Below are 21,744 nucleotides of genomic sequence, written 5' to 3' on the forward strand. Positions count from 1 at the left end.
CTGGGATTACAGGCGTGAGCCACCACGCCTGGCCACACTTTGAATGGATCTTTTAGATGTGTGTGATTTCATAACCACATACATCGATCATTTGGAAAATATTGTTTCACCAAGTTATGCACGTCTTCCAAGTGTTGACACCCTTCATTATATAATATCCTAAAAAAGCACATTTGTTTTCTGACCTCATCAGAAAAGTCCTTAGATATTAGGATGCTGTGACCCTGCTGGTGGTGGATACGCGCTTTTCAAAATTCTACTCTTGGATTCGTTTTGGCTCAATTTTTTTTTTCTTTTTTTTTTTTTTTGAGACGGAGTCTCGCTCTGTTGCCCAGGCTGGAATGCATTGGTGCGATCTCGGCTCACTGCAAGCTCCGCCTCCCGGGTTCGCGCCATTCTCCTGCCTCAGCCTCCCGAGTAGCTGGGACTACAGGCGCCCACCACTACGCCCGGCTAATTTTTTGTATTTTTAGTAGAGACGGGGTTTCACCGTGGTCTTGATCTCCTGACCTAGTGATCCGCCCGCCTCGGCCTCCCAAAGTGCTGGGATTACAGGCGTGAGCCGCCGGCCTTGGCCTTGGCCCAATTTTTAAATTATTATCAGCACATGGTGTTTTATTTTTGTGATGGATTCACTTCATTGACTTGTGAGAAAATGTCTTCCAGATACCCAAGACTGAATAACCATTGTTTGTCGGTCGTTCTTTTAATTAATAATAGTGTTTCAGGTGAAAAAGTGGCTAGTGCAGCTGGCAGCTTAGAGACGAGCACTTTTCACAGAGAGTTGGGTTTGCAGCAACAGGCATTGTGCACACTTCCCACCTCAGCACACAGAAGAGTAGAATGGCATGTACCTGAGTTTAGATTTAGTAAAATTAGGACTTTTGCAGGCGCAGTGGCTCACGCCTGTAATCCCAGCACTTTGGGAGGCTGAGGCAGGTGGTTCACTTGAGGACGAGTTCAAGACCAGCCTGGCCAACATAGCGAAACCCTATCTCTACTAAAAATATAAAAAATTAGCTGGGTGTGGTGGTACGTGCCTGTAATTCCAGCTACTTGGGAGGCTGAGGCACCAGAATCCCTTGAACCCATGAGGTTGCAGTGAGCTGAGATTGCGCCACTGCATTCAGCCTGAGTGACAGAGTGAGAGTCTGTCTCAAAAAAAGAAAAAAAATTAGTACTTTTTACACCTTCATCAAGGACATTCCTCAGTGAAACTGGACATCTCTCCTTCCCGTGAGTGTGTGGTCTGAGGATAGTGTTTGATGCTCTGGCCTTGACTGGGGCTGAGGCTTCAGCAGCTAGTTCCTCATTGCTTTTGTGCCATCAGGGCAAATGTCAACATAGTGAAAGGGAAAGTAACATTTTAGTATCATAATTTTAGTATCATGATTAGTTATGACCTCGTGGATCCCCCATGGGTCTCAAGGACGTCCAAGGGTCAGAGGATGCAAGCTGAGAACCACCGGCCTGGACATCCTCCTCCTTTGTAAACTCCTCCAGGCCAGCTCAGGTCCCCCCATCATAGGCTTTTAAAATTCTCTGCTCTGGACCAGGCGCGGTGGCTCACGCCTATAATCCCAGCACTTTGGGAGGCCGAGGCGGGTGGATCACTTGAGGTCAGGAGTTCGAGGCCAGACTGGCCAACATGGTGAAACCCTGTCTCTACTAAAAATACAGAAATTAGCCGGAAGTCGCTTGAACCCAGGAGGCAGTGGTTGCAGTGAGCTGAGATTGTGCCACTACACACCAACCTGGGCAACAGAGCAAGACTCCGTCTCAAAAAAAAGAAAAAAAATTTCTCTGCTGTGTTCCATCATTGCCCATGCTGGTGTTGTTGATAGGACTATTTGATGATTGTTATCTAGACCAGATGGTGGTTCTGTTTTGCTCACCATTGGGGTCCTGGGGCCTGGCCCAGGTCCCAGTACACTGTAGACACTTGATGAATATTTGTTGACAGAATAAGCTGCTTTGTGTTGGGCCCCATGCTGGGAGTTTGGGGCCTGGAGCTGCAGCAAACATTGTCCCTCTTCTCAAGATATTCCCAGCCCAGTGAAGGTGCCCAGCCGTGCTCTCAGATGGGCATGGGAAGACCATCTGGGAAGCAGCAGGGGACACGAAGCCAGCAGCTCCGATAAGGACACTAGGATGAGTGCTGAGGGGAGGGTCCCGGGCATGGTGGGGGCTCCACGACTAGTGATGGGAGCAGTGGCCAGGCCCTTGCTGGAACCCGGTCCCCTGGACCCCTTAGAGTGGGACCTGTGTGGTCTCTGATGAGATCTTTTGTGCCTTTCTTTTCCCCCTCAGGTCACAGTTACCTGGAGAGGCTCCTGAATGTTGAGGTGCCCCAGAAAGTTGGGTGAGTTCAGTTCCAGGGCTTCGGAGGTAGGCAGGGCACACCAGGACGGGGAGCCAAGGTGAGCACCAGGGCTGGAAGCAATTCCTGGGCTGAGTCTTCCCCACTGAGCCTTGACCGCCCAGGGGCTGCCCCGTTTTCCCTGTCTGACCAGGCAGTGAGTGATGTGGGTGTTGGCCGCCTGGTCTCCTTGCAGCGCCCGTCAGCGTTGCTGGTTGCCTGGCTAGACCTGACCCTGGGACGTGGGCTCCAGAGGTTGGGGGTGAGGCGGGGCTGCCAGGAAGAGCTACATTCAAACTGGCTGGGGTAGGATAGGAGTGCTCCAGGATTACACCCAATGCTGCTTTGGGCCAGGACACAGACTCCTTTTCCTGGAGGCCGTGTCCTGCCATCACTAAAACCAGCTCCCTCCCTCCTTGCTGCAGAGCAGAGGGTTTGTTCTTGGGATGGGGAAACAGGGTGACTGGGCAGACCTGCTGGCCTTGCCAGCCCCATGGTGAATAGAGAACAGACCACAAAAGAGATGCAGCTCACCTGGGCCCAAGAGGTGGAGGCGGAGCTGAGGACGGCTCACATCCTGAGCCAGCTCTGTGGTGGGGTGCCAGGGAGATGAAACCACATGCTGAAGCTGACATCCCTCGTCTGTCCATGGAGCCACTGCCGGGAGCTGCCATCCTCCTATCCCACAGGGGGCTGTGGGTTGGTGGCCCTGGCCAGGGCACCTCGTGTTGACCTCTTGGGTCCCCATCCCTGGAATGGTAGAGGGACTCCCTAGGGGGAGGGCTTGGACTAGCTGGGCAGTCCCCTCAGAGTCCCCCTTCTGTTTTCAGTTCTGAGCAGAAGGAACCCCCCGAGGAGGCTGAGCCTGTGGCGGCAGCTGAGCCAGAGGTAAGACGGCTGCCTGGGGAAGGGAGGACTCACCTCTGGGGCTCCCGCCCTGCACTGCGGCCATCCTGGGCCTTGGGTTCCAGGTCAAGACCCCTAAAGCCTTGGTTCTTTCCGCAGGTCCCTGAGAACAACGGAAATAACTCGTGGCCCCACAATGACACGGAGATTGCCAACAGCACACCCAACCTGAAGCCTGCAGCCAGCAGCCCGGAAACACCCTCTGCAGGGCAGCAAGGTGAGTCTTCCTGACCTGCCGTGTGCAGTGCCCGGAGCCACAGCGGGCCTTGGCGGCCTTGGCCTGACCTTCTCTCTGGGGATAAGGAAGCCCCATTTTCTGGGCCAGTAGGCTAAAGAGAAATTAAACCTGGGGGTGCAGAGATCCCTTTTGAGTCTGTAGACTTCACCTCCCACCGTTGGGCTGGAGCTGTCTCTGAGTACAGCATGGGGGGCTGTGGCTGGTTGGGACAGGAAGCAGAGGAAGGGGCTGCATCGGGGTATGGATATGAAGAGGTCAGGTCAAGGCCTTGACCTTGACTCCAGGGGCCAGTGGGAAGAGCTGTGGGCTGGGGATTGAACACCCCACCTGGCCTCCTGCTTTGCCTCCCCCGCCAGCTCCTTTCTGACCTTTGTATGTCCATCCTTGTCTAAAGAGGGCTGGAGAGCAGTGGGTTTGGGAGTGTCCCAGGGTCCTGCTCACATCTCCCTGAGAAGGGTGCCTCTCTCTGGTGGAAAGTGCACTGTAGCTGTGAGATCTTGAACACGGCCTCCTCCTCTTTACGACGTGGTCAGGGACAATGGTCATGCCAGCCCCGCAGCCCCAAGGGCTGCTGCGAGGAACTTTTGGAGTAAGGTGCACCTTCTCCTAGCAGTGAAACAAAACAATACTGACCCTACACCCTCCATGTTGACCCTGCAGCGGGAGCTGCCCCATCCTGCTGTCATGGCCACACCAGCTGCATGGCCCAGGAGGGGTGGGATTTAGAAGCTGTGCAAGGGGCTTGGAGCTCCTGCTTCTACAAGGTGTCCACACACCGTTCTTAGTGTCAGAGGTGGGTGGGGCGCGTCTGGGGTTGCCGCCTCGACAGGACCGTCCCGCCCTGCCTTGCCTACCATAGAGCCAGGCATTCGCGGGGAGGTGTTCATGAGCTGGGGGCAGCCAGGCCCTGGCATCTGTAGATTTGTATTTTTAGTAGAGGCGGGGTTTCACTATGTTGGCCAGGCTGGTGCTGAACTCCTGACCTCAAGGATCTGCCCACCTTGGCCTCCCAAAGTGCTTGTAGATTCCTCAAGGCTAGTCAGGGTTAAGGCTGATATGTCTGTGTTTGGCCACCCCGGAGCTGCCAGGAGGGGAGCCTTGCCCACTGCCAAGGCTGCTGCCCAGGGACCCCTTCCCCCTACACCCCCATTCCCACCCTGCCGCCGCCATCATTTCTGCAGCCTTGCTGAAATTGCTGTCTTCACAGAGGCCAAGATGGACCAAGCAGATGGACCTAGAGAGCCACCGCAGAGTGCCAGGTTTGCATCCGGGAAGGGGTGTGTGGGTAACTCTGAGGGCCCTGGAGGATGTGGCCTTGTGTCCTTGCTCAGGGAAAGTGGATGTGTGCTCAGGGGCTTCAGAGCCTCTCTGCTGGGGTGTGGCCTGGTGTTGTGACTTAACCAAGGAGGCGGCTCCATGCTGTGGATGAGCGCAAGCCTGGGAATAGGGCGACCCGATTGTTGACCCCGTCTTAGTGTGGTCTCCTGGCCACGTGACCTTGGACTGTTCACCTCCCTTCCTCTGAGTGGGCAGCAGAGGGTTGCTTAGGCTCTGCAGCCTCTTTCAGTCTAGAGGCCTGTGGCCTGGGCCTGGTATTGTTCACCGGGGTGACTTTTGATGGGGTGTGGCTGGGCTGTGGCGGGCTGCCCTGTGATGCCGCCGCCCGCGCCTTGGCAGGAGGAAGCGCAGCTACAAGCAGGCCGTGAGTGAGCTGGACGAGGAGCAGCACCTGGAGGATGAGGAGCTGCAGCCCCCCAGGAGCAAGACCCCTTCCTCGCCCTGCCCAGCCAGCAAGGTGAGCCAGGCACCTGCCCTCTCCTGGAGCCCTGACCCCCTTCAGTACCCTGCCCCGCCTGCCCACTTCTGACCCTGGTCCTCGTCTGCAGGTGGTGCGGCCCCTCCGGACCTTTCTGCACACAGTGCAAAGGAACCAGATGCTCATGACCCCGACCTCAGCCCCACGCAGCGTCATGAAGTCCTTTATTAAGCGCAACACTCCCCTGCGCATGGACCCCAAGGTGAGGGCCCTGTGCCCAGGCCGGGCTTTGTGGGAGCCGGGCAGTGTCGCTGAAGGTCCAGTCTGTCCTGTAAGATACTGGGAGTAGTGTGAGCCTGGGTGGAGGCAAGTGTGGCCTGGCACTGTTAGGGGCCGGTTGAAGTCTCTGTGGCCACCGGCTGTCTTGACCTCTGAGGGCACTGTCCTGCACTTGACCTTGTGGGCTCTGGACTACAGCCTGGAGGCTCAGCCGGCTCAGTGTGAGCCCTGGGGATCTGTGTAGTTAAGGTGAGAGGTACTTGTGGACACCTCCACCACTGGGGTGAGGGTTGGGTGACAGGAGAGGCGGTGGGGGTGCTGCTGGCAGGAGGGCAGGCCCCACGCAGGCTTGCTGGCACAGCTGGGCATGTGGCCTGCCTGGCAGGATGCTCCCCGGCCTGGCATTAACTCTTGCCTTTTCCCTTGTCTCCTCCACAGTGCAGCTTCGTCGTAAGTAAAGCCTTTTCCTGTCGGTAACCTCGCCCCACCTAGCACTCACCCGCAGTAGCCCCTTCCCTGCGTAGCTGACGGCACCTGTAGATGCACTAACACTGTAAGCCGGAGGGGAGCCTTAGGAAGAGAGTGGGACGGTGAGGGGTGCACTGGCTGGAGGCGCCCAGCAGTTCTGGGCCCCAGCGTCCTTCTCTGCCCTCCCTGCCCTTGACTCTGCTCCTAGGAGGAAGCAAGGGGGTGTGGCTTTTCACCAGGGCTACAGCTTGATGTGTTCTCCACAGCCACCTTCCCTCCCTCCTCCCCTGCACCAGGCCCTGTCAGGGTCTGTGGGTCTTTGAAGAGAACAGACAGGTTGTCTGTGGTCCCCAGAGCCACTGAGATTTATTGGTTCACAGACCTGAGCAGTAGCCTTGAGGCAGTGGGGTGATGGGGGAGCACAAGTGTGGGTCTGAACTGAGGTGGAAGTGCTGGGTCTTGCTGTGCTGGGTGACAGTAGAACAGTGGGTGGTAGCATGTAGAAACAAGTCGCAGAAGCTGTTCTCTTCTCAGACACCTCAGAGCTGAGCCGAGCCAGGCTGGCCCTGAGCAAGAACCCTCAGATGGGGACATGCTTAGCCCGCAGCCCCAGCTCCCCGTGCCATTTGCCAAGGCCACAGTCGCCTCATTCCTTTAGTTCCTGCAAGCCTTCTGAAGGGTTCTCTGCAGCCACACAGGGACACCTGTGACAGCCGGGAGGGCTTCTGCCTCCAGTTGAGGGCCTCGGCAGGTGAGAGGGGCTTCCCAGCAGCTGGCCAGGTGGGCCCTGAGCTGGCTTCTCCTCATGGAGGCCTGTTCCCCTCTTGTTGGAGAAGGTGACTGATAGTATACCTTCCAGTGGCCTTACCACCTGTGCCGATTAGAGCCCTGCAGGTCTCACAGGGTGATAGAGAAGACCAGGAAGTGGTCCCCTTTCCTGCTTTGGGGATCCCAGGTCCCTGCACAGGGCATCTAGTGGGTGGGGACAGTCCATAGTTAGGAGACCAGGGGGCTACGGAGTCATTTTGGACTGCATCCTGAACATTCTGCTATGAGCCTCTGGGTCTTGTTTAAATCTATGGACAATGTTGATATTTTCTCAGCATTGCAATTTAGTAGCAATTGACCTGGTTAGGTTTAGGCTGCAGGTTCCCATCTGCCTTCTGTGGACTGTGGTTCCAATGTTAGTCCCGATTTTGAAGATGGCAGTGCTGTTTGGACTTTTCCCGGGTGTGTGCCAGTCAGCAGTCAGCCTGGGACTTGGCAGGTGGTCTGTTAGTTTAGTTCTCAGCCTACGGTGTGGTAATTAGGATCAGATCCTAGCATCTGCAGCTTAGAGCTGAGCCTGGGCATTCGTCAATAACCTGCAGCATCATTTTCCCGATCTCCTCTGGGGCTCCCTTTTCTGTCCTCCAGCCAGGAAGCTGGGGCTTCAGTTACCTTGTTCTGCTTTGTGTGCTTCTACGACTGTGTCCAGGGCCACCTGCCAGGGGGACAGGGAAAGAACAACACACAGGATTTGGCCCACACTTTTGGGATCACAGCTCCTCCTCTGAGTTTTGACTTGGCAGCTTTCTCTGTCCAGGGTCACCTGGCAGGGGGACAGACAGAAGAGCAACACACAGGGTTTGGCCCACACTTTTGGGATCACAGCTCCTCCTCTGAGTTTTGACTTGGCAGCTTTCTCTGTCCAGGGTCACCTGGCAGGGGGACAGACAGAAGAGCAACACACAGGGTTTGGCCCACACTTTTGGGATCACAGCTCCTCCCTCGAATTTTGACTTGGCAGCTTTTCTTCAACTGCTGCTGCCCCTGGTTGCCATAGGACTGCTTGTGGGCTGGGGCCCAAGGCAAAGAAGAAAAGAGAACAAACAAAAATGGGGTTTCTGCCTTCTCTGAGCATTAGATACTCCCTTTCTGCTGCTTGAGTCAGGACTAGAGGGCTTGTCCTGGAATTCTTTCTGTCCGTGCCCCAGTGACTCCTTTGGAGTTCCAGGCTGTGTTGAGTTAGGCTGGAGAAAAACAGTGGAGAACTCACTGCTGGTTGGCTGGTGCTTCCAAGTCTGGTCTTCTTCCCTATCTGCCTGCTCCTCTTTAGTTTTCAGAGGCCTCAAGTAGCCGCTCCTTGCATTCTGTCCAGGTTTTATAGCTGCGTTCAGTGGGAGAGAGAGGTGGAGTATGTCTACTCCATCTTACCCGTTCCCGGGACCCCTTCTCTCCGTCTTTGGGAGGATGGTATTACCTTGGAGCCAGATTTCTAGGCGAGAGTGCTCCTCCAGTTAGGCTCAGAAGCCAAGGAGAAATCGATAGTAACCAGTACAGGAAGAGGGGGCAGCTATTGGACACTGTGCCTAAAGGTGGGAGTCTACTGGGAGCCAGGTTGGGGTGATGGGTGTGGGGCTTCCCTCTGGGTCCCAGCCTCCACCCAGCCCCAGACTGTTCAAGGGGAAAGCACCAGCCTTGTCCTTGGCCAGGGAGGGCTTAGAGCCCCTGCCCATCCCTGCTGGCTGCCCATTGCTGTGGCTGTGCCCCTGGGACTTTCTGTGTCTGCCCAGGAGGAGGTGCCAGCATCAATCAGCTTTTCAGCCAACTAGTACTTTTTAAAAGTTGCCTTAAAAATGAACATAGCCAGCTGGGCCTGGTGGCTCACACCTGTAATCCTAGCACTTTGGAAGGCCAAGGCGGGCGGATCCCTTGAGGTCAGGAGTTCAGCACCAGCCTGGCCAACATAGTGAAACCCCGCCTCTACTAGAAATACAAAAATTAGCTGGGTGTGGTGGCACATGCCTGTAGTTCCAGCTACTCGTGAGGCTGAGGCACGAGAATTGCTTGAACCTGGGAGGTGGAGGGTGCAGTGAGCCGAGATCGCGCCATTGCACTCCAGCCTGGGTGACAGAGCAGACTCTGTCTCCACACACACACACACACAAAAAGTGCATAGCCATGTCACAGGAAGTTTGGAAAATAAAAGAAAATTAATACCATCCCTAATCCATCTCACTAGACTGTTAGCATTTGTCAATATTTCCTTTTATTTTTTTCAACTATTATGAAATAGTTGATATACACAATAGAATATATGTATACATATAGTATGGATATTATAAAGCATGACAGTAGTAAGTTAAGCCTTGCGTCTGCACCACCCCCTTACTAGAACATTCACCATGATTGGGAGAGCTGCCTTTCTGCTCCTCACCCTTCCAAGCTCATCCTTCATTTTCTTTTTCAATGCACAGTTTATGTAGTTGTCATCAGCACATAAATCCTATTTGGAGCCTGACTTTTGTGTTGCCCAAAACTTGGCATGGCTCAATGGAGGGCACTGTGGCTCAGGCCCTTGCGAGGTAGCTGAGTGCTCCTGGGAGGAAAGGCGGGAGCTGCGGGCCTTGGCTTGGGTGCTGTTGGGGCCACGTTGGGGATACCTCTGCCTAAGAAGCATTCTGATGCTGCCACCCACGTGGCTGCAGGCTGCTGGGGACTGTGGGCAGCTTTTGGGGCTGGGTGGGGGGTCGTCCTTGCTCATGTCCCATCTCCCTCGCTCCCCGCCACCCCAGGAGAAGGAGCGGCAGCGCCTGGAGAATCTGCGGCGGAAGGAGGAGGCCGAGCAGCTGCGCAGGCAGAAGGTGGAAGAGGACAAGCGGCGGCGGCTGGAGGAGGTGAAGCTGTAAGTGGCCTGGCTTCCTGGACTGTGGCCCATCCCAGCCTTGGTGGGGCTCCCCATGACTATCCTATGCCCCGCAGGAAGCGTGAGGAACGCCTCCGCAAGGTGCTGCAGGCCCGCGAGCGGGTGGAGCAGATGAAGGAGGAGAAGAAGAAGCAGATTGAGCAGAAGTTTGCTCAGATTGACGAGAAGACTGAGAAGGTGGGAGCCTGGGCTGTGGAGGCCCAGGCAATTCAGACTTGGGCCAAGGGTTAGGACTGGACCCCTCAGGAAATTGCAGATTTGTCACTGTACTCCTGTACCCATCTCCTGTCTGCCCCATGGGCCCTGGAGTCCACTCAGCTCTGGGTTTCCCTGGCAGCCCTTTGTGAGTGGGGTCTGACACTCAGGCAGGACCGGCTTCTGGTGTCCTCTCCCTGGGCGGTGGGAACAAGCCAGGTGTGCAGGGGCAGGTGGGGCCTGCCACACAGAGTTCTGGGCCCCACTCTGCAGGATTGAATGTGGGTGCTCCAATGGGCACGTGTGGGTGGGCTCTGCAGGCCAAGGAGGAGCGGCTGGCAGAGGAGAAGGCCAAGAAAAAGGCGGCGGCCAAGAAGATGGAGGAGGTGGAAGCGCGCAGGAAGCAGGAGGAGGAGACGCGTAGGCTCAGGTGGCTGCAGCAGGTGCGAGCGCAGGTGGGCCTCAGGGAGGAGGTGGGTGGGGTGGGCGCTGTCTCAGCACCATGGGGCCCCACTGGTTGACCCAGACCATCTTGTTGCTTCATGCTAAGAAGGAGGTTTCCCAGAAGTCTCCAGGGCAGGGATGGTGACCATAACCTGCCTCTCCTGTAGCAGCAGTAATTTGAGGGTTAAGTGCTTGTACTTGGAGCCAGACTGCCTATCTCAGCTCTGCCATTTATTAGCTGTGTGACTTTCTACAGGCTGCTTGACCTCTCTGCTTCCATGTCTTCAAGTACCAGTGAGGGTTAAATGTGTTAATGTCTGTAAAATGCTCAGTAGTGTCTGATGCCTGCTAAGAGTTCTATACAATTGCTGTTATGGTCCACCCCCTGACTGTTCTGCCTATAAGAGTAAGGGCCCACCTCTTCCCAGTCAGTCTTAGGACTCTAGAGAAGGCAAATCCATCGTTAGGGGTTATGTGACTAGTCACCAAGGTCAGTTATTTACTGTGTGCCAGGCCCTGCTGTGTGTTGTGCATATAAACCCAGCAACCCCATGAAGTGTAGGAGTAACTGCCGTCTCCATTTTATAGACGAGGAAGCAGGCCAGAGGTTTTAAATGCTTGCCCGTTGTTTCATAGCTAGTGAGTTTGGCTCCGAGGTTCCTTTCTGCTAAATCTACAGCAGCAGCAGCTGTCACAAGATGCCTTTTCAGGCTGCTGCTGGTGGTTCTGGCAGAGCCTTGCTCGGGATGTCCCACGATGCCATTCCTGGGTTGTCCGTGGTGGTGGCTGATATGAGGGGCACCTGGGCTTCGGGGGAGTAGGGCTGCTGTCCTGCCTCTCTGGCCCGGGCCTGGCCACAGCACCTGACCTTGCTCTCCGTTTCAGGAGGAGGAAGAGCGGCGGCACCAAGAGCTACTGCAGAAGAAGAAGGAAGAGGAGCAGGAGCGGCTGCGGAAGGCGGCCGAGGCTAAGCGGCTGGCAGAGCAGCGGGAGCAGGAGCGGCGGGAGCAGGAGCGGCGCGAGCAGGAGCGGCGAGAGCAGGAGCGGCGCGAGCAGGAGCGGCGCGAGCAGGAGCGACAGCTGGCAGAGCAGGAGCGTCGGCGGGAGCAGGAGCGGCTCCAGGCCGAGAGGTAAGGGACCTGCTGGCCCGCCTGCTTGCCTTCCATGTGTGTGGAAGAGAAACAGTGTGAACCTTGCCTGGACACAGCCCCACCTGCACGTGACGGTTTGCAGGTGCTTTCCCTGGCACCAAACCCAGAGGCCTACAGCTAGTGGCCCACCTGAATACACTGCCCATTGGCTATGGGAGATGCAAGGAGTGGTAGGTGGGCTTGCTTAGGGCTTGGCTTGGTTCTGCCTCCAGCTGCATGTGCTGACCTCTTAGGTGTCTTTTTGTAACTGGCAGGGGTGTGGTGCTCAGAGGATGAGCTGATATTTCTCAGCAGGGCCACCATGGGCATTTTGGGCAGGAAAGATCTTTGTGTTACATTGCAGGATGTTTGGCATCCTTGGCCCCTGTCCCCACTAAATGCATCTCCCCTGGTGAGGACGATAACTCAGATTGCCCCCTACCGATATTTTCAGACTGTTCCCCTGCCTTGGGAACCGTGGACCCAGGAGCCCTGGGATTTCCCAGCTGTGCAGATGCAGTGGTCTCTGTACAATAGACAAGAGTTCCATGTTTAGTTTTACAGGTATTTGTCCTTGGCCTACCCTGTGCCTGGTTGTTCTGAGAGTCATGGGGATGCCAAGGAGGAAAAGCCACACTCACTGTTGGTCAGGAGATACATGGGATCCTGTGTCTGTGCGCACAGAAGTAGAGCACAAGGCCCGTGTGTGTGAGACACGCAGGCCCCATAGCTGTTCCCTCTCCCGCTCTACCTCCTGGGAAACACCAGGCAGCACTTTTTTTCTGTGTCCATCTTCGTGGGTGGCTTCAGGTTTATCAGATAAGTGAAGAGTCACAGCCAGAGGGCTGCACTGAGTCAGGGCTGCTTGATGGGGACAAAGCTGTCCTTGGTCCTCTGGGCAGAGTCTGGGAAGGCAAGAAGGTGTAGGGTGCAGCTAATATGCAGGGTGCTGGGCAGGGCAGGGGCTTTGAGGGTGGCAGTGTGATAGTCATAGTGTCAGCAGCTTTGGTGGGTACCCGAGCAGCATGCTTTACACCTGTTTCCTTGTTTAGTCCTCAATTGAAGCCCATGGTGGCATGGGAGCCATCAGCTCCACTTCACACAGGGGGAAACAGGTCCAGAGAGGTTAAATGACATGTTCAAAGCCATGAGCCAGTGTGTTGTGGAGGTGACTCCAGAACTCATCCACAGCCTCTTGTTCATGCTTGGAGCCGGTGTCTGCCCTGAAGGTTAGGATAATAAGGGGTATTGTGGATTATCCCATTTGATTCTCGTGTTGACCCTGGAGGAAATGTGTTATGGTCTCCATTGTATAAAAGTGTTATGAGGCTCAGAGACCTAAGTTACAAGGAAAAGTGGGGGCCAAATGTTGGGCTCCAGCTTGTGTTCCCTGCACCGTCAGGTGTGCACACTTCTAGCCCCGGGGCAAAAGCGCAGCTCTTGGCTCTAAGCTGGTTGCCCATTCAGCAATCCCACTTTCTAAGGTGTGTCCTACTGGCTGGGCCTGGCTTCCCCAGCAGATATGGGAACAGGGCTTGGGCTGGGGCTCCACTTCCTGTCCTAACAGGCTCTTGCTGGGTCCTCAGGGAGCTGCAGGAGCGGGAGAAGGCCCTGCGGCTGCAGAAGGAGCGGCTGCAGAGGGAACTGGAGGAGAAGAAGAAGAAGGTAAGGGGAGCTGGGTTGCGGGCTCCCCTGGGGTCTGCCCTGAGCTGTGGGCGGGTCTGGACTCCTGCAACAGGGGCTGCCTAGGGAGGGGAGGGAAAGGGAGGAGAAGGGAGCGGAGGGAAGGGGAGGGGAGGGAAGGGCACCTGCACAGCTCCCTAACACCCCATTGCCACCTGGGTTCCAGGAAGAGCAGCAGCATCTGGCTGAGCGGCAGCTGCAGGAGGAGCAAGAGAAGAAAGCCAAGGAGGCAGCAGGAGCCAGCAAGGCCCTGAATGTGACTGTGGACGTACAGGTGCAGCCTGGGCCCCAGTGGAGAGGCTCTCAGGTGGAGGGGCCCACTCTATTCTCTTCCCAGTAGCTAGAGGCACAGACTGTGTTAGGCCCCTAAGGAAAAGGACAGATACACTTGGCCCGATTGTTTTTACTATTTTTTATATTCTTTGTTATTCTAAAAGTAGAATTTGTTGAGGTGGGGTATAAAAAAGAACTAAACTTTATAAAAGAGTATACAGTTTTAAAAAAGGGGACCCTCAGGAAAACTCTACTAAGCCCGTTGTATATCCTTCTAGATTTTTACATATGTAACCCTTTTAACACACACACAGATACCCTCTCTCTCTCTCTCTCTTTCACCCATACACATACATATTTAAAATGGGCACATACCATTTGGTGGCTTGATTTCCAGGCCCCCAACCCCCATGGTTTTTTTTCACTTAGTATATTATAGACATCTGTCTATTTCAACACAGGTCAATTTCTTAGTTTTGATGACTGTGTACTTGTGCTGGAATTCAGCCGGCTCCTCTTGATGAGCATTTGATCTATTTTCACTTCACTGCTGTTACCAAACAAAACAATGTTTTCATTGCAGCATAGTTAAGATGTGGAAAACTTGGAAGTTAGTATGGTATCTGTCAATGATGGATGGTTATGTTGCAAATCCTGGAGTCTCCTTAGTGGTTCCCAGGAGGATTCTAGACACACTGACCTGGAAGAAAGTTTGCAATACACCTTAGCATGAAAAAAGGAGATACAGAGTAGTGTGTGTTCTGTGAGTTTTTAAAATTAAAAAGTAGGCCTGGTGCAGTGGTTCTCGCCTGTAATCCCAGCATATTGGGAGGCCAAGGGGACAGATTACTTGAGGTCAGGAGTTCGAGACCAGCCTGGTCAACATAGTGAAACCCAGTCTCTACTAAACATACAAAAAATTAGCCGGGTGTGGTGGTGCACACCTGTAATCCAGCTACTTGGGAAAGCTGAGGCATGAGAATCTCTTGAACCTGGGAGGCGGAGGTCTCAGTGAGCCGAGATCACACCACTGCACTCCAGCCTGGGCGACAGTGAGATTCTGTCTCAAAAAAAAAGAAAAAGTGATCCTTCACCTTTTGTTTCTCCTGTGAAATGGGAGGAGGTGAGCAGTGCCCCAGCACTCCTCGGTGGTGAGAGATGGGAATGCCACGGAGGGAGCTGAAGGCCACATTTGTTTTTCCAGTCTCCAGCTTGTACCTCATATCAGATGACTCCGCAAGGGCACAGGGCCCCTCCCAAGATCAACCCAGATAACTATGGGATGGATCTGAATAGCGACGACTCCACCGATGATGAGGCCCATCCCCGGAAGCCCATCCCCACCTGGGCCCGAGGTAAGCAAAGCCCACAGCTCCCTGGGAGACTCAGGCCCTCCCGGGTCCTCACCTTGAGGGCCCTGGAAGTAGTGGGTTGGCTGCTGCGGTGTTGGGAGGCTGCCGTGTGCTTAAGTTGGCAGCTCGAGGCTCTGGCCTTGGGTATGCATGTGCCCTGGGGAGTGTGGGGCACCCTGTGGTCATTGTGCTTTCCGGAGGACCAGACCTATGAGGTTGGATTCCTTTGTTCTCAACAAATATATGAAATTGTGCTGGGCTTGGGCATGGCATATGCTGCTGGATGTCCTGACTTGGACTAGGCCCTTCCTTAGAGTCCCATCCAGCAGGGCTGAAGAGACTTGGACGTAAGTAAGCCACCTGGGGCAGGGGCAGAGCTAGAATGGGGAAGGGTTTAGGCAGAACACCAAGCTGGAGCCTGGGGCTTCCGGCCAGCTCGGGGAGGCAGGAAAGGCCCATGAGGAGTGCATGAGGCACTTGAGCAGGATCTGACCTGGAGTTTACAGGCCCCAGCATTAAACCAGAATGTGGGTGAGCGTGACTGCAATGTCTCAGGCCTGAGTGCAAGGCCAGCTTGAGTGAGCAGGGTAGGTGCTAGAAGTGGGTGCTGCCAGAGTGGATGGGGCCCGTGGGTACCGTGGGTGCCTTGCAGTGGTTGCTGAGCTGGAAGTGAGGGAGGGGCGCAGACGCCCCAGAGGGAAGGGCCTGGAATCCCATAGCTGGTAGGCATGCTACAGAAACTTGTTTTTGTGAGTTTCACCTCATCTGAACCCTACAGTAACTGGCATGTGCTTTAAGCCTCTTAACTACTAGTGTCAAGTCATTTGGGAGATGGCAGTGAGCAGGAGCCAGCTCGCTTGCAAAGCCATCTAATCGGAGGTGACTTTGAACAGCTTACTTAAATAGTTTCCTCATCCGTGAAAGGGAGGGTGAAGACAAGACCCAGCTGAGGAGTTCTATTGAGAGTGACATGAGTGAGCTCACGGCTGGCCCTTAGAGCCGCACCTGGTGCTGAGCAAGTGCTGGTGCATGTCTGGCCTCCTGATCCCCTGGGTCTTCCTCAGCCCCGTTGTCAGGACTGTGCTCTACCACATCCACTGCCCAGAGGCCCCCTCAGCACTGCACCAGGGCCTGTGGGGTCTGTGAGAAGCAGCTGGCCAAGGTGGTCAAGGATGGCATCCTATGCTTAAGCTCTGGAACTGGGCTTGTCTTCAAACATAGGCTCTGCCATTATTAGCTGTATGCCTTTGGGCAAATCTGCTGAATGGGAGAATACAGAACCTGCCTCCCAGGTGGTGGTCGGGACAGGTTCAAGGAGTGCCTGGCTCATGCGAGCTCTCGAGGACTTTGTACAGGTTAAGCTGCCAGAGGAAGGTTGGAAGGATGTGACACAAGGGCGTTCTCTGGGTTTGGTGGTGGTACAGGCAGGGGCAGGGCTGAAGAGGGTGACAGGGCTCTGTGGTGGGCAGGGGATGGGGAGGTTCATGGAGAGCCCCAAGGCAGTGTCTGGTCTGTCTCCTGCAGGCACCCAGCTCAGCCAGGCTATCATTCACCAGTACTACCACCCACCGAACCTTCTGGAGCTCTTTGGAACCATTCTCCCACTGGACTTGGAGGATATCTTCAAGAAGAGCAAGCCCCGCTATCACAAGCGCACCAGCTCTGCTGTCTGGAACTCACCACCCCTGCAGGGCGCCAGGGTCCCCAGCAGCCTGGCCTACAGCCTGAAGAAGCACTGAGGCTGGCCTGCGGCCTTCTTGGCAGCCTCGCCTCCTGTCCGTGTCTATCTGTCTGTCTGTCGGTCTCTGTCTTGGTCTGTTGCCCTCCTTCTTGGCATGCCATTGTGGAGGGCTTGGCCAGGTGTATATAAACGTCCTCTGTGCTGGGTGTTTCTGCTGCAGGTAGCAGGTGGCCCCAGGCCTGTTTGGAGGATGGGCGGGTGGGGAAGAAATGGGCTCAGCCCCACATGGCCTGCAGACAGTGCTCTGTAAATAGTTGTTTTAATTTAGCTGAATGTTAGCATTTTAGTCTTTGGCATTTTGGCGTTTGGGAGGTAGATTAATAAAGTATATTCCTTCAAGCCTGCTGTTGATACCATGAAGACTGGGCGCCTCAGTCCCGGCCCTGTAGCTGTGTGTCTTGGGCCACCAGTGGCCTGTAGGACGAAGGTACTCTTCCATCACCTGCGGTGTGCCTCAGGATCACCAGGTGCAGGCCCCCACCCTCGGAGATGCTGCTGCAGTGAGTGGTTCCACTGCCTGGATGACCCTTGAGGAACACTTCAGTTACTGTCACGATGGGGCAGGTGGAGCTCCTTCCTATTTTTTGGGGTGCTCCCTGTTTGTAAAGGGGAGTTTGTTCACTGGGAAAGACCTGGGTCTTGACACGGCCCTGCCACTTAGTCCCCTACCCTCTCCATTCCCCAGGCTCCACCCGTGCTGCTCAGGTGCAAATGGACTTGAGAACACCTATGTGCTGGTGAAGCATGAGGTCTGAGTAGAAAAGGGGTATCCCTTGAGACCACCTTGGGACCAGTGCTTACAAGCAGCGAGATATTTCCCCAGCAAAACCAGGCAGCTGCTAATTAAATGCTTAGAACCAATGAAAGCTGGCTGTGGTCCTGCCTATGAGCTGCCTCCTGCTGCCTTCTGAATGCATGTATCTGCTACTCTAGCCCCGGGTTGCCAAACTATGGCCTGTGGGCCAAATCCAGCCACAGTCAGTTCTTTAAAGTTTTATCGCAACACAAGCAATGGAAATGCCCATTTCCATTGTTGTCTCCAGTTGCTCTGCTCCGAGGGCAGTGATAAGTTGTGCAGCAGAGGCCCCTCCATGCAAAGCTGAATATGTTTACTATTTGAACTTTTTCAGAAGTTCTGCTTAAGGACAAAATAAAGCCTAAATCCAAGAACACTTAAAAATGAGGAAATAGTGAACACAATAGATGGAAGTCTGGAAGTTTCTACCCATGCCAAGAAAAGCATTTTATGTTTTGTTCAAATATGTTGTGCGATTCAAATTCTTTTCCCTATATTCTCTGACTAGACACTTGTACTGAGTCAATTGGCGAGTGTGTCTGTCTAAAACCACAATATCAAAATATCACTTAAAGCATCTTTACATAGTGTGTTTAAGAAAAAGTTGTTATTCAGCAGAAAGGTAATTCCAATTGGTCTACATATTTATCAGCACTTGGTATTGTCTGTTTCTTATTTTAGCCATTCTGATAGGTGTGTACTGATATCTAATCATGGCTTTAATTTGAATTTCCCTAATGGCTGATGGTGAACATCTTTTCATGTGCATTTCTGTCATCTGTATGTCTTTGGTGAAGAGTCTTCAAATCTTTTGTTCATCTTAAAATTGGATTGTTATATTACCGTTGGGTTTAAGAATCTACATATTATGGATACAAATATGTTGTCAGATATGTGCTTTGCAGCATTTTCTCCCAGTCTGTAGCTTGTCTTTAAAAAAATTTTCTTTTTTTAGAGATGGGATCTTGCTACATTGGCCAGGCTGGTCTCGAACTCCTGGCCTGAAGTGATCCTTCTGCCTTGGCCTCCCAAAATGCTGAGATTGTAGGCATGAGCTGCCATGCCTAGCCCAGCTTGTCTTTTTGTTTACTTACCAGTGTTTTTCACAGAACAAAAATTTTAATTTGATGAAGTCCAATTAATTAAATTTTCAAAATAGAGTGTGATTTTTTTGTCATGTCTAAGAAACTATTGTCTAGTCCTAGGTCCTAATTCTCCTTTGTTTTCTTCTAAATGTTTTATTATTTTACATGTTAACGTTTAGATTTATGATCTATTTTGAGTTAAGTTTTTTTTAAGTATGAGGTTTATGTTTTTTGTTTGTGTTTAGGAGCATATGGATGGATGTCTAGTTGTTCCAGCACCATTTGTTGGAAAGACTATCCTTTCTCTGCTTAATTTCTTTTATATCTTTGTCAGGAGTTAGCCATATTGGTATGGGTCTATTTCTAGACTTTTTATTTTCTCCCATTGATCTGTACATCTCTCCTTTTGCCAATACCACATAAGTCAAGATGACTATAGCTTTGTAATAAGTATTAAAATCTGGTAATATAATTCTTCCAATTTTATTTTTCTTTTAAAATTATTTTGACTATTGTATCAGTATTACCTTTCCATTTAAATTTTAGGATTAGCTTAGCTACAAAAGTCCTGCTGGGATTTTGATTAGAATTGCATTAAATCTATAGATAAGTTTGGGGAGAATTAACATATTTATGATCGCTTTTTAATCCGTGAACATGACGTGTCTCTCCATTTATTTGCATGTTTAGTTTCTTTCTTCAGCATTTTATAGTTTCAGCATACAGATCTGGTACGTATTTTCTTAGATTTATAACTATTTATTTTCTTGGAGCTGTTGTAAATGGTATTGTTTTTCTGATTTTTGGTTTCTGCTTGTTCATTGCTGGTGTATAGAAATACAGTTGGCTTTTGTGTCGGCTTTGTATCCCGTGATGCAAGTAAAGCAGTACTGAGGGGAATTTACAGGGCTCAATGCCTGTGTTAGAAAAAAAGGTCTCAAATCAGTGACTTCAGCTTCCACTTTAAGAAACTAGAAAAAAAAGACCAAATTAAAAGTGTACACAGAAAAGGGGAAATCATGCAAGTAAAACAGAAATTAGACATTAGGAAGAGAAAATATAGAAAATTAATTAACCAAAAGCTGGTTCTTTGAGAAGCTCAAGAAAATTCTATTTAGACTGATCAGGAGAAAAGATAGATTACCAATGTCAGAAATTAGGTAGCTTCACTACAGATTCTACAGATATTAAAACAACAATAAGAGACTATTATGAATAACTTCTAGGAATACATATGACAATTTAGATGAACCCATGCAGATTCCTTAAAAGATACAAATTAGTTTACTTAGGAAGAAGTGGAAAACCTACATAGCTCTATGAAAGATGTGTTATCACAAAGAAAATGGTAGACATAGGTAGCTTTAGTGGTAAATGTTGCCACGTATTTAAGGAAATAATACTAATTCTGCACAACCTCTCACAAGAAATATAAGAGGAAAGAATACTCAGTTCTGTCTCTGAGGCCAGCATTGCTTTGATCCCCAAATCAGACATTGCAAGAAAAGAAGACAATTATCCTTCATGAACATCAACACAAGAATTCTTAGAGTTTTATCAAGTCCAACAAGTTAAATAAAAAGGATTACACTTTTTGTTGTTGTTGTTGTTGGAGGCAGGGTCTCACTCTGTTGCCCAGGCTGGAGTGCAGTGGTGGGATCTCGGCTTGCTGCAACCTCTGCCTCCTGGGTTTAAGAAACTCTTGTGCCTTGGCCTCCTGAGTAGCTGGGATTACAGGTATGCACCACCAGCCCAGCTAATTTTTGTATTTTCAGTAGAGATGGGGTTTTGCCATGTTGGCCAGACTGGTCTCAAACTCCTGGCCTCGAGTGACCCACCTACCTTGTCCTCCCGAAGTGCTGAGATTACAGGTGTGAGCCACTATGCCCGGCCAGGATAATGCATCTTGACCAAACAGAGTTTATCTTAGGAATGCAAGGCAGGTTTAACATTTGGAAGTTAATGTAATTCACTATTAATTATAGAGGAGGAAAATCATATGATTGAATTAATAGATGCAGAAATTCAATGATTTGATGATTCCACACTAGTAATTTAAGATAAAAGCTTTAAGATTTAAAGGGAATTTCCTCAGTTTGATAGGGCACTTCTACAAAACTCCAGCAAACACTTCCTAGTGAATGTCTAGATGCATTGCTCCTGCTACCAAGTCAAGTACAAGGTTGCCCACTCTCATTCCTTCTGAACATTTTATGGTAGTTCTGACCAGCACAGTAAGGCAAAAAGAAAAAGGCATTGGGAAGGAAGAATTAAAACCTGCCAGAGACAACTTGTAGAAAATCTGATAGTATCTACCTAAAAGCTATTAGGATTAATGCGGGCTTGGCATACAAGGTTAATATACAAAAATCTATTGTATTTCTATGTACTAGCCATGTGCAACCAGGAATTGAAATTTAAGGAATACAGTTTATAATGTCCAAAATTATCAAAATCTGGCTGGGCGCGGTGGCTCAAGCCTGTAATCCCAGCACTTTGGGAGGCCGAGGCAGGCGGATCACGAGGTCAGGAGATCGAGACCATCCTGGCTAACACGGTGAAACCCCGTCTCTACTAAAAATACAAAAAAATTAGCTGGGCGTGGTGGCGGGCGCCTGTAGTCCCAGCTACTCGGGAGGCTGAGGCAGGAGAATGGCGTGAACCCAGGAGGCAGAGCTTGCAGTGAGCCGAGATTGCGCCACTGCACTCCAGCCTGGGCGACAGAGCGAGACTCCATCTCAAAAAAAAAAAAAAAAACAACAACAAAATTATCAAAATCTAAGGAATAAGTCTGACAAAAGATCAGGAAGACCTATGCAATACAGTGAGAACTTCAAAAGGTTGCTGAGAGAAATCAATGAAGACTTAAGTGGGATATATACTGTGTTCATGGATCAGAAACTCAGTGTACTGAAGATGTCAGTTTCCCCCTAAAAGATTTAGCCCAGTCTTAACCAATTCCAAATGGCCTTTTATTTATTTATTTATTTTGGAGAGTGTCACTCTGTCACCTAGGCTGGAGTGTAGTGGCATGATCTCTGCCTCCCGAGTTCAAGTGATTCTTGTGCCTCAGCCTCCCAAGTAGCTGGGACTACAGGTGTGTGCCATCATGCCTGGCTAATTTTTGTATTTCTAGTAGAGATGGGGTTTGCTATGTCGGTCAGGCTGGTCTCACTCTAGTGATACACCTGTCTTGGCCTCCCAAATTGCTGGAATTACAGGCATGAGCCACTGCACCCAGCCCCAAATGGCTTTTTTTTTTTTTTTTTTGGATAGAAGTTTATGAAAAAATTTGGTTTTAAAATTTGTATTTATGCTGGGTACAGTGGCTCACACCTATAATCCCAGGAC

At 51.7% G+C, this 21,744-nt stretch overlaps 1 protein-coding gene across 10 annotated transcripts in view; it reads left to right on the forward strand.

Moving 5' to 3' along the window:
• Positions 1-18,879, forward strand: part of INCENP (inner centromere protein) — a 30,503-nt gene extending 11,624 nt beyond the window's left edge. For 3 of the 10 annotated variants that reach the window (XM_055354297.2, XM_055354294.2, XM_019037582.4), the window contains 15 exons: positions 2,311-2,362; positions 3,190-3,247; positions 3,365-3,482; positions 4,711-4,762; positions 5,181-5,298; positions 5,390-5,521; positions 5,977-5,988; positions 9,564-9,673; positions 9,751-9,871; positions 10,210-10,344; positions 11,219-11,463; positions 13,050-13,128; positions 13,313-13,420; positions 14,624-14,774; positions 16,296-18,879. In XM_055354297.2, the coding sequence (XP_055210272.2) occupies positions 2,311-2,362; positions 3,190-3,247; positions 3,365-3,482; positions 4,711-4,762; positions 5,181-5,298; positions 5,390-5,521; positions 5,977-5,988; positions 9,564-9,673; positions 9,751-9,871; positions 10,210-10,344; positions 11,219-11,463; positions 13,050-13,128; positions 13,313-13,420; positions 14,624-14,774; positions 16,296-16,510 (1,706 nt within the window). In that variant the 3' untranslated portion in view covers positions 16,511-18,879. The remainder of the gene's footprint in view (positions 1-2,310; positions 2,363-3,189; positions 3,248-3,364; positions 3,483-4,710; positions 4,763-5,180; positions 5,299-5,389; positions 5,522-5,976; positions 5,989-9,563; positions 9,674-9,750; positions 9,872-10,209; positions 10,345-11,218; positions 11,464-13,049; positions 13,129-13,312; positions 13,421-14,623; positions 14,775-16,295) is intronic. The other 7 variants (XM_019037584.4, XM_063693213.1, XM_063693212.1 and 4 more) reach the window with 3 other exon arrangements.
• The last annotated feature ends 2,865 nt before the right edge of the window (positions 18,880-21,744 follow it).

This window comes from Gorilla gorilla, chromosome 9 (genome assembly GCF_029281585.2).
Source record: "Gorilla gorilla gorilla isolate KB3781 chromosome 9, NHGRI_mGorGor1-v2.1_pri, whole genome shotgun sequence".
Lineage (NCBI taxonomy): Eukaryota > Metazoa > Chordata > Mammalia > Primates > Hominidae > Gorilla > Gorilla gorilla.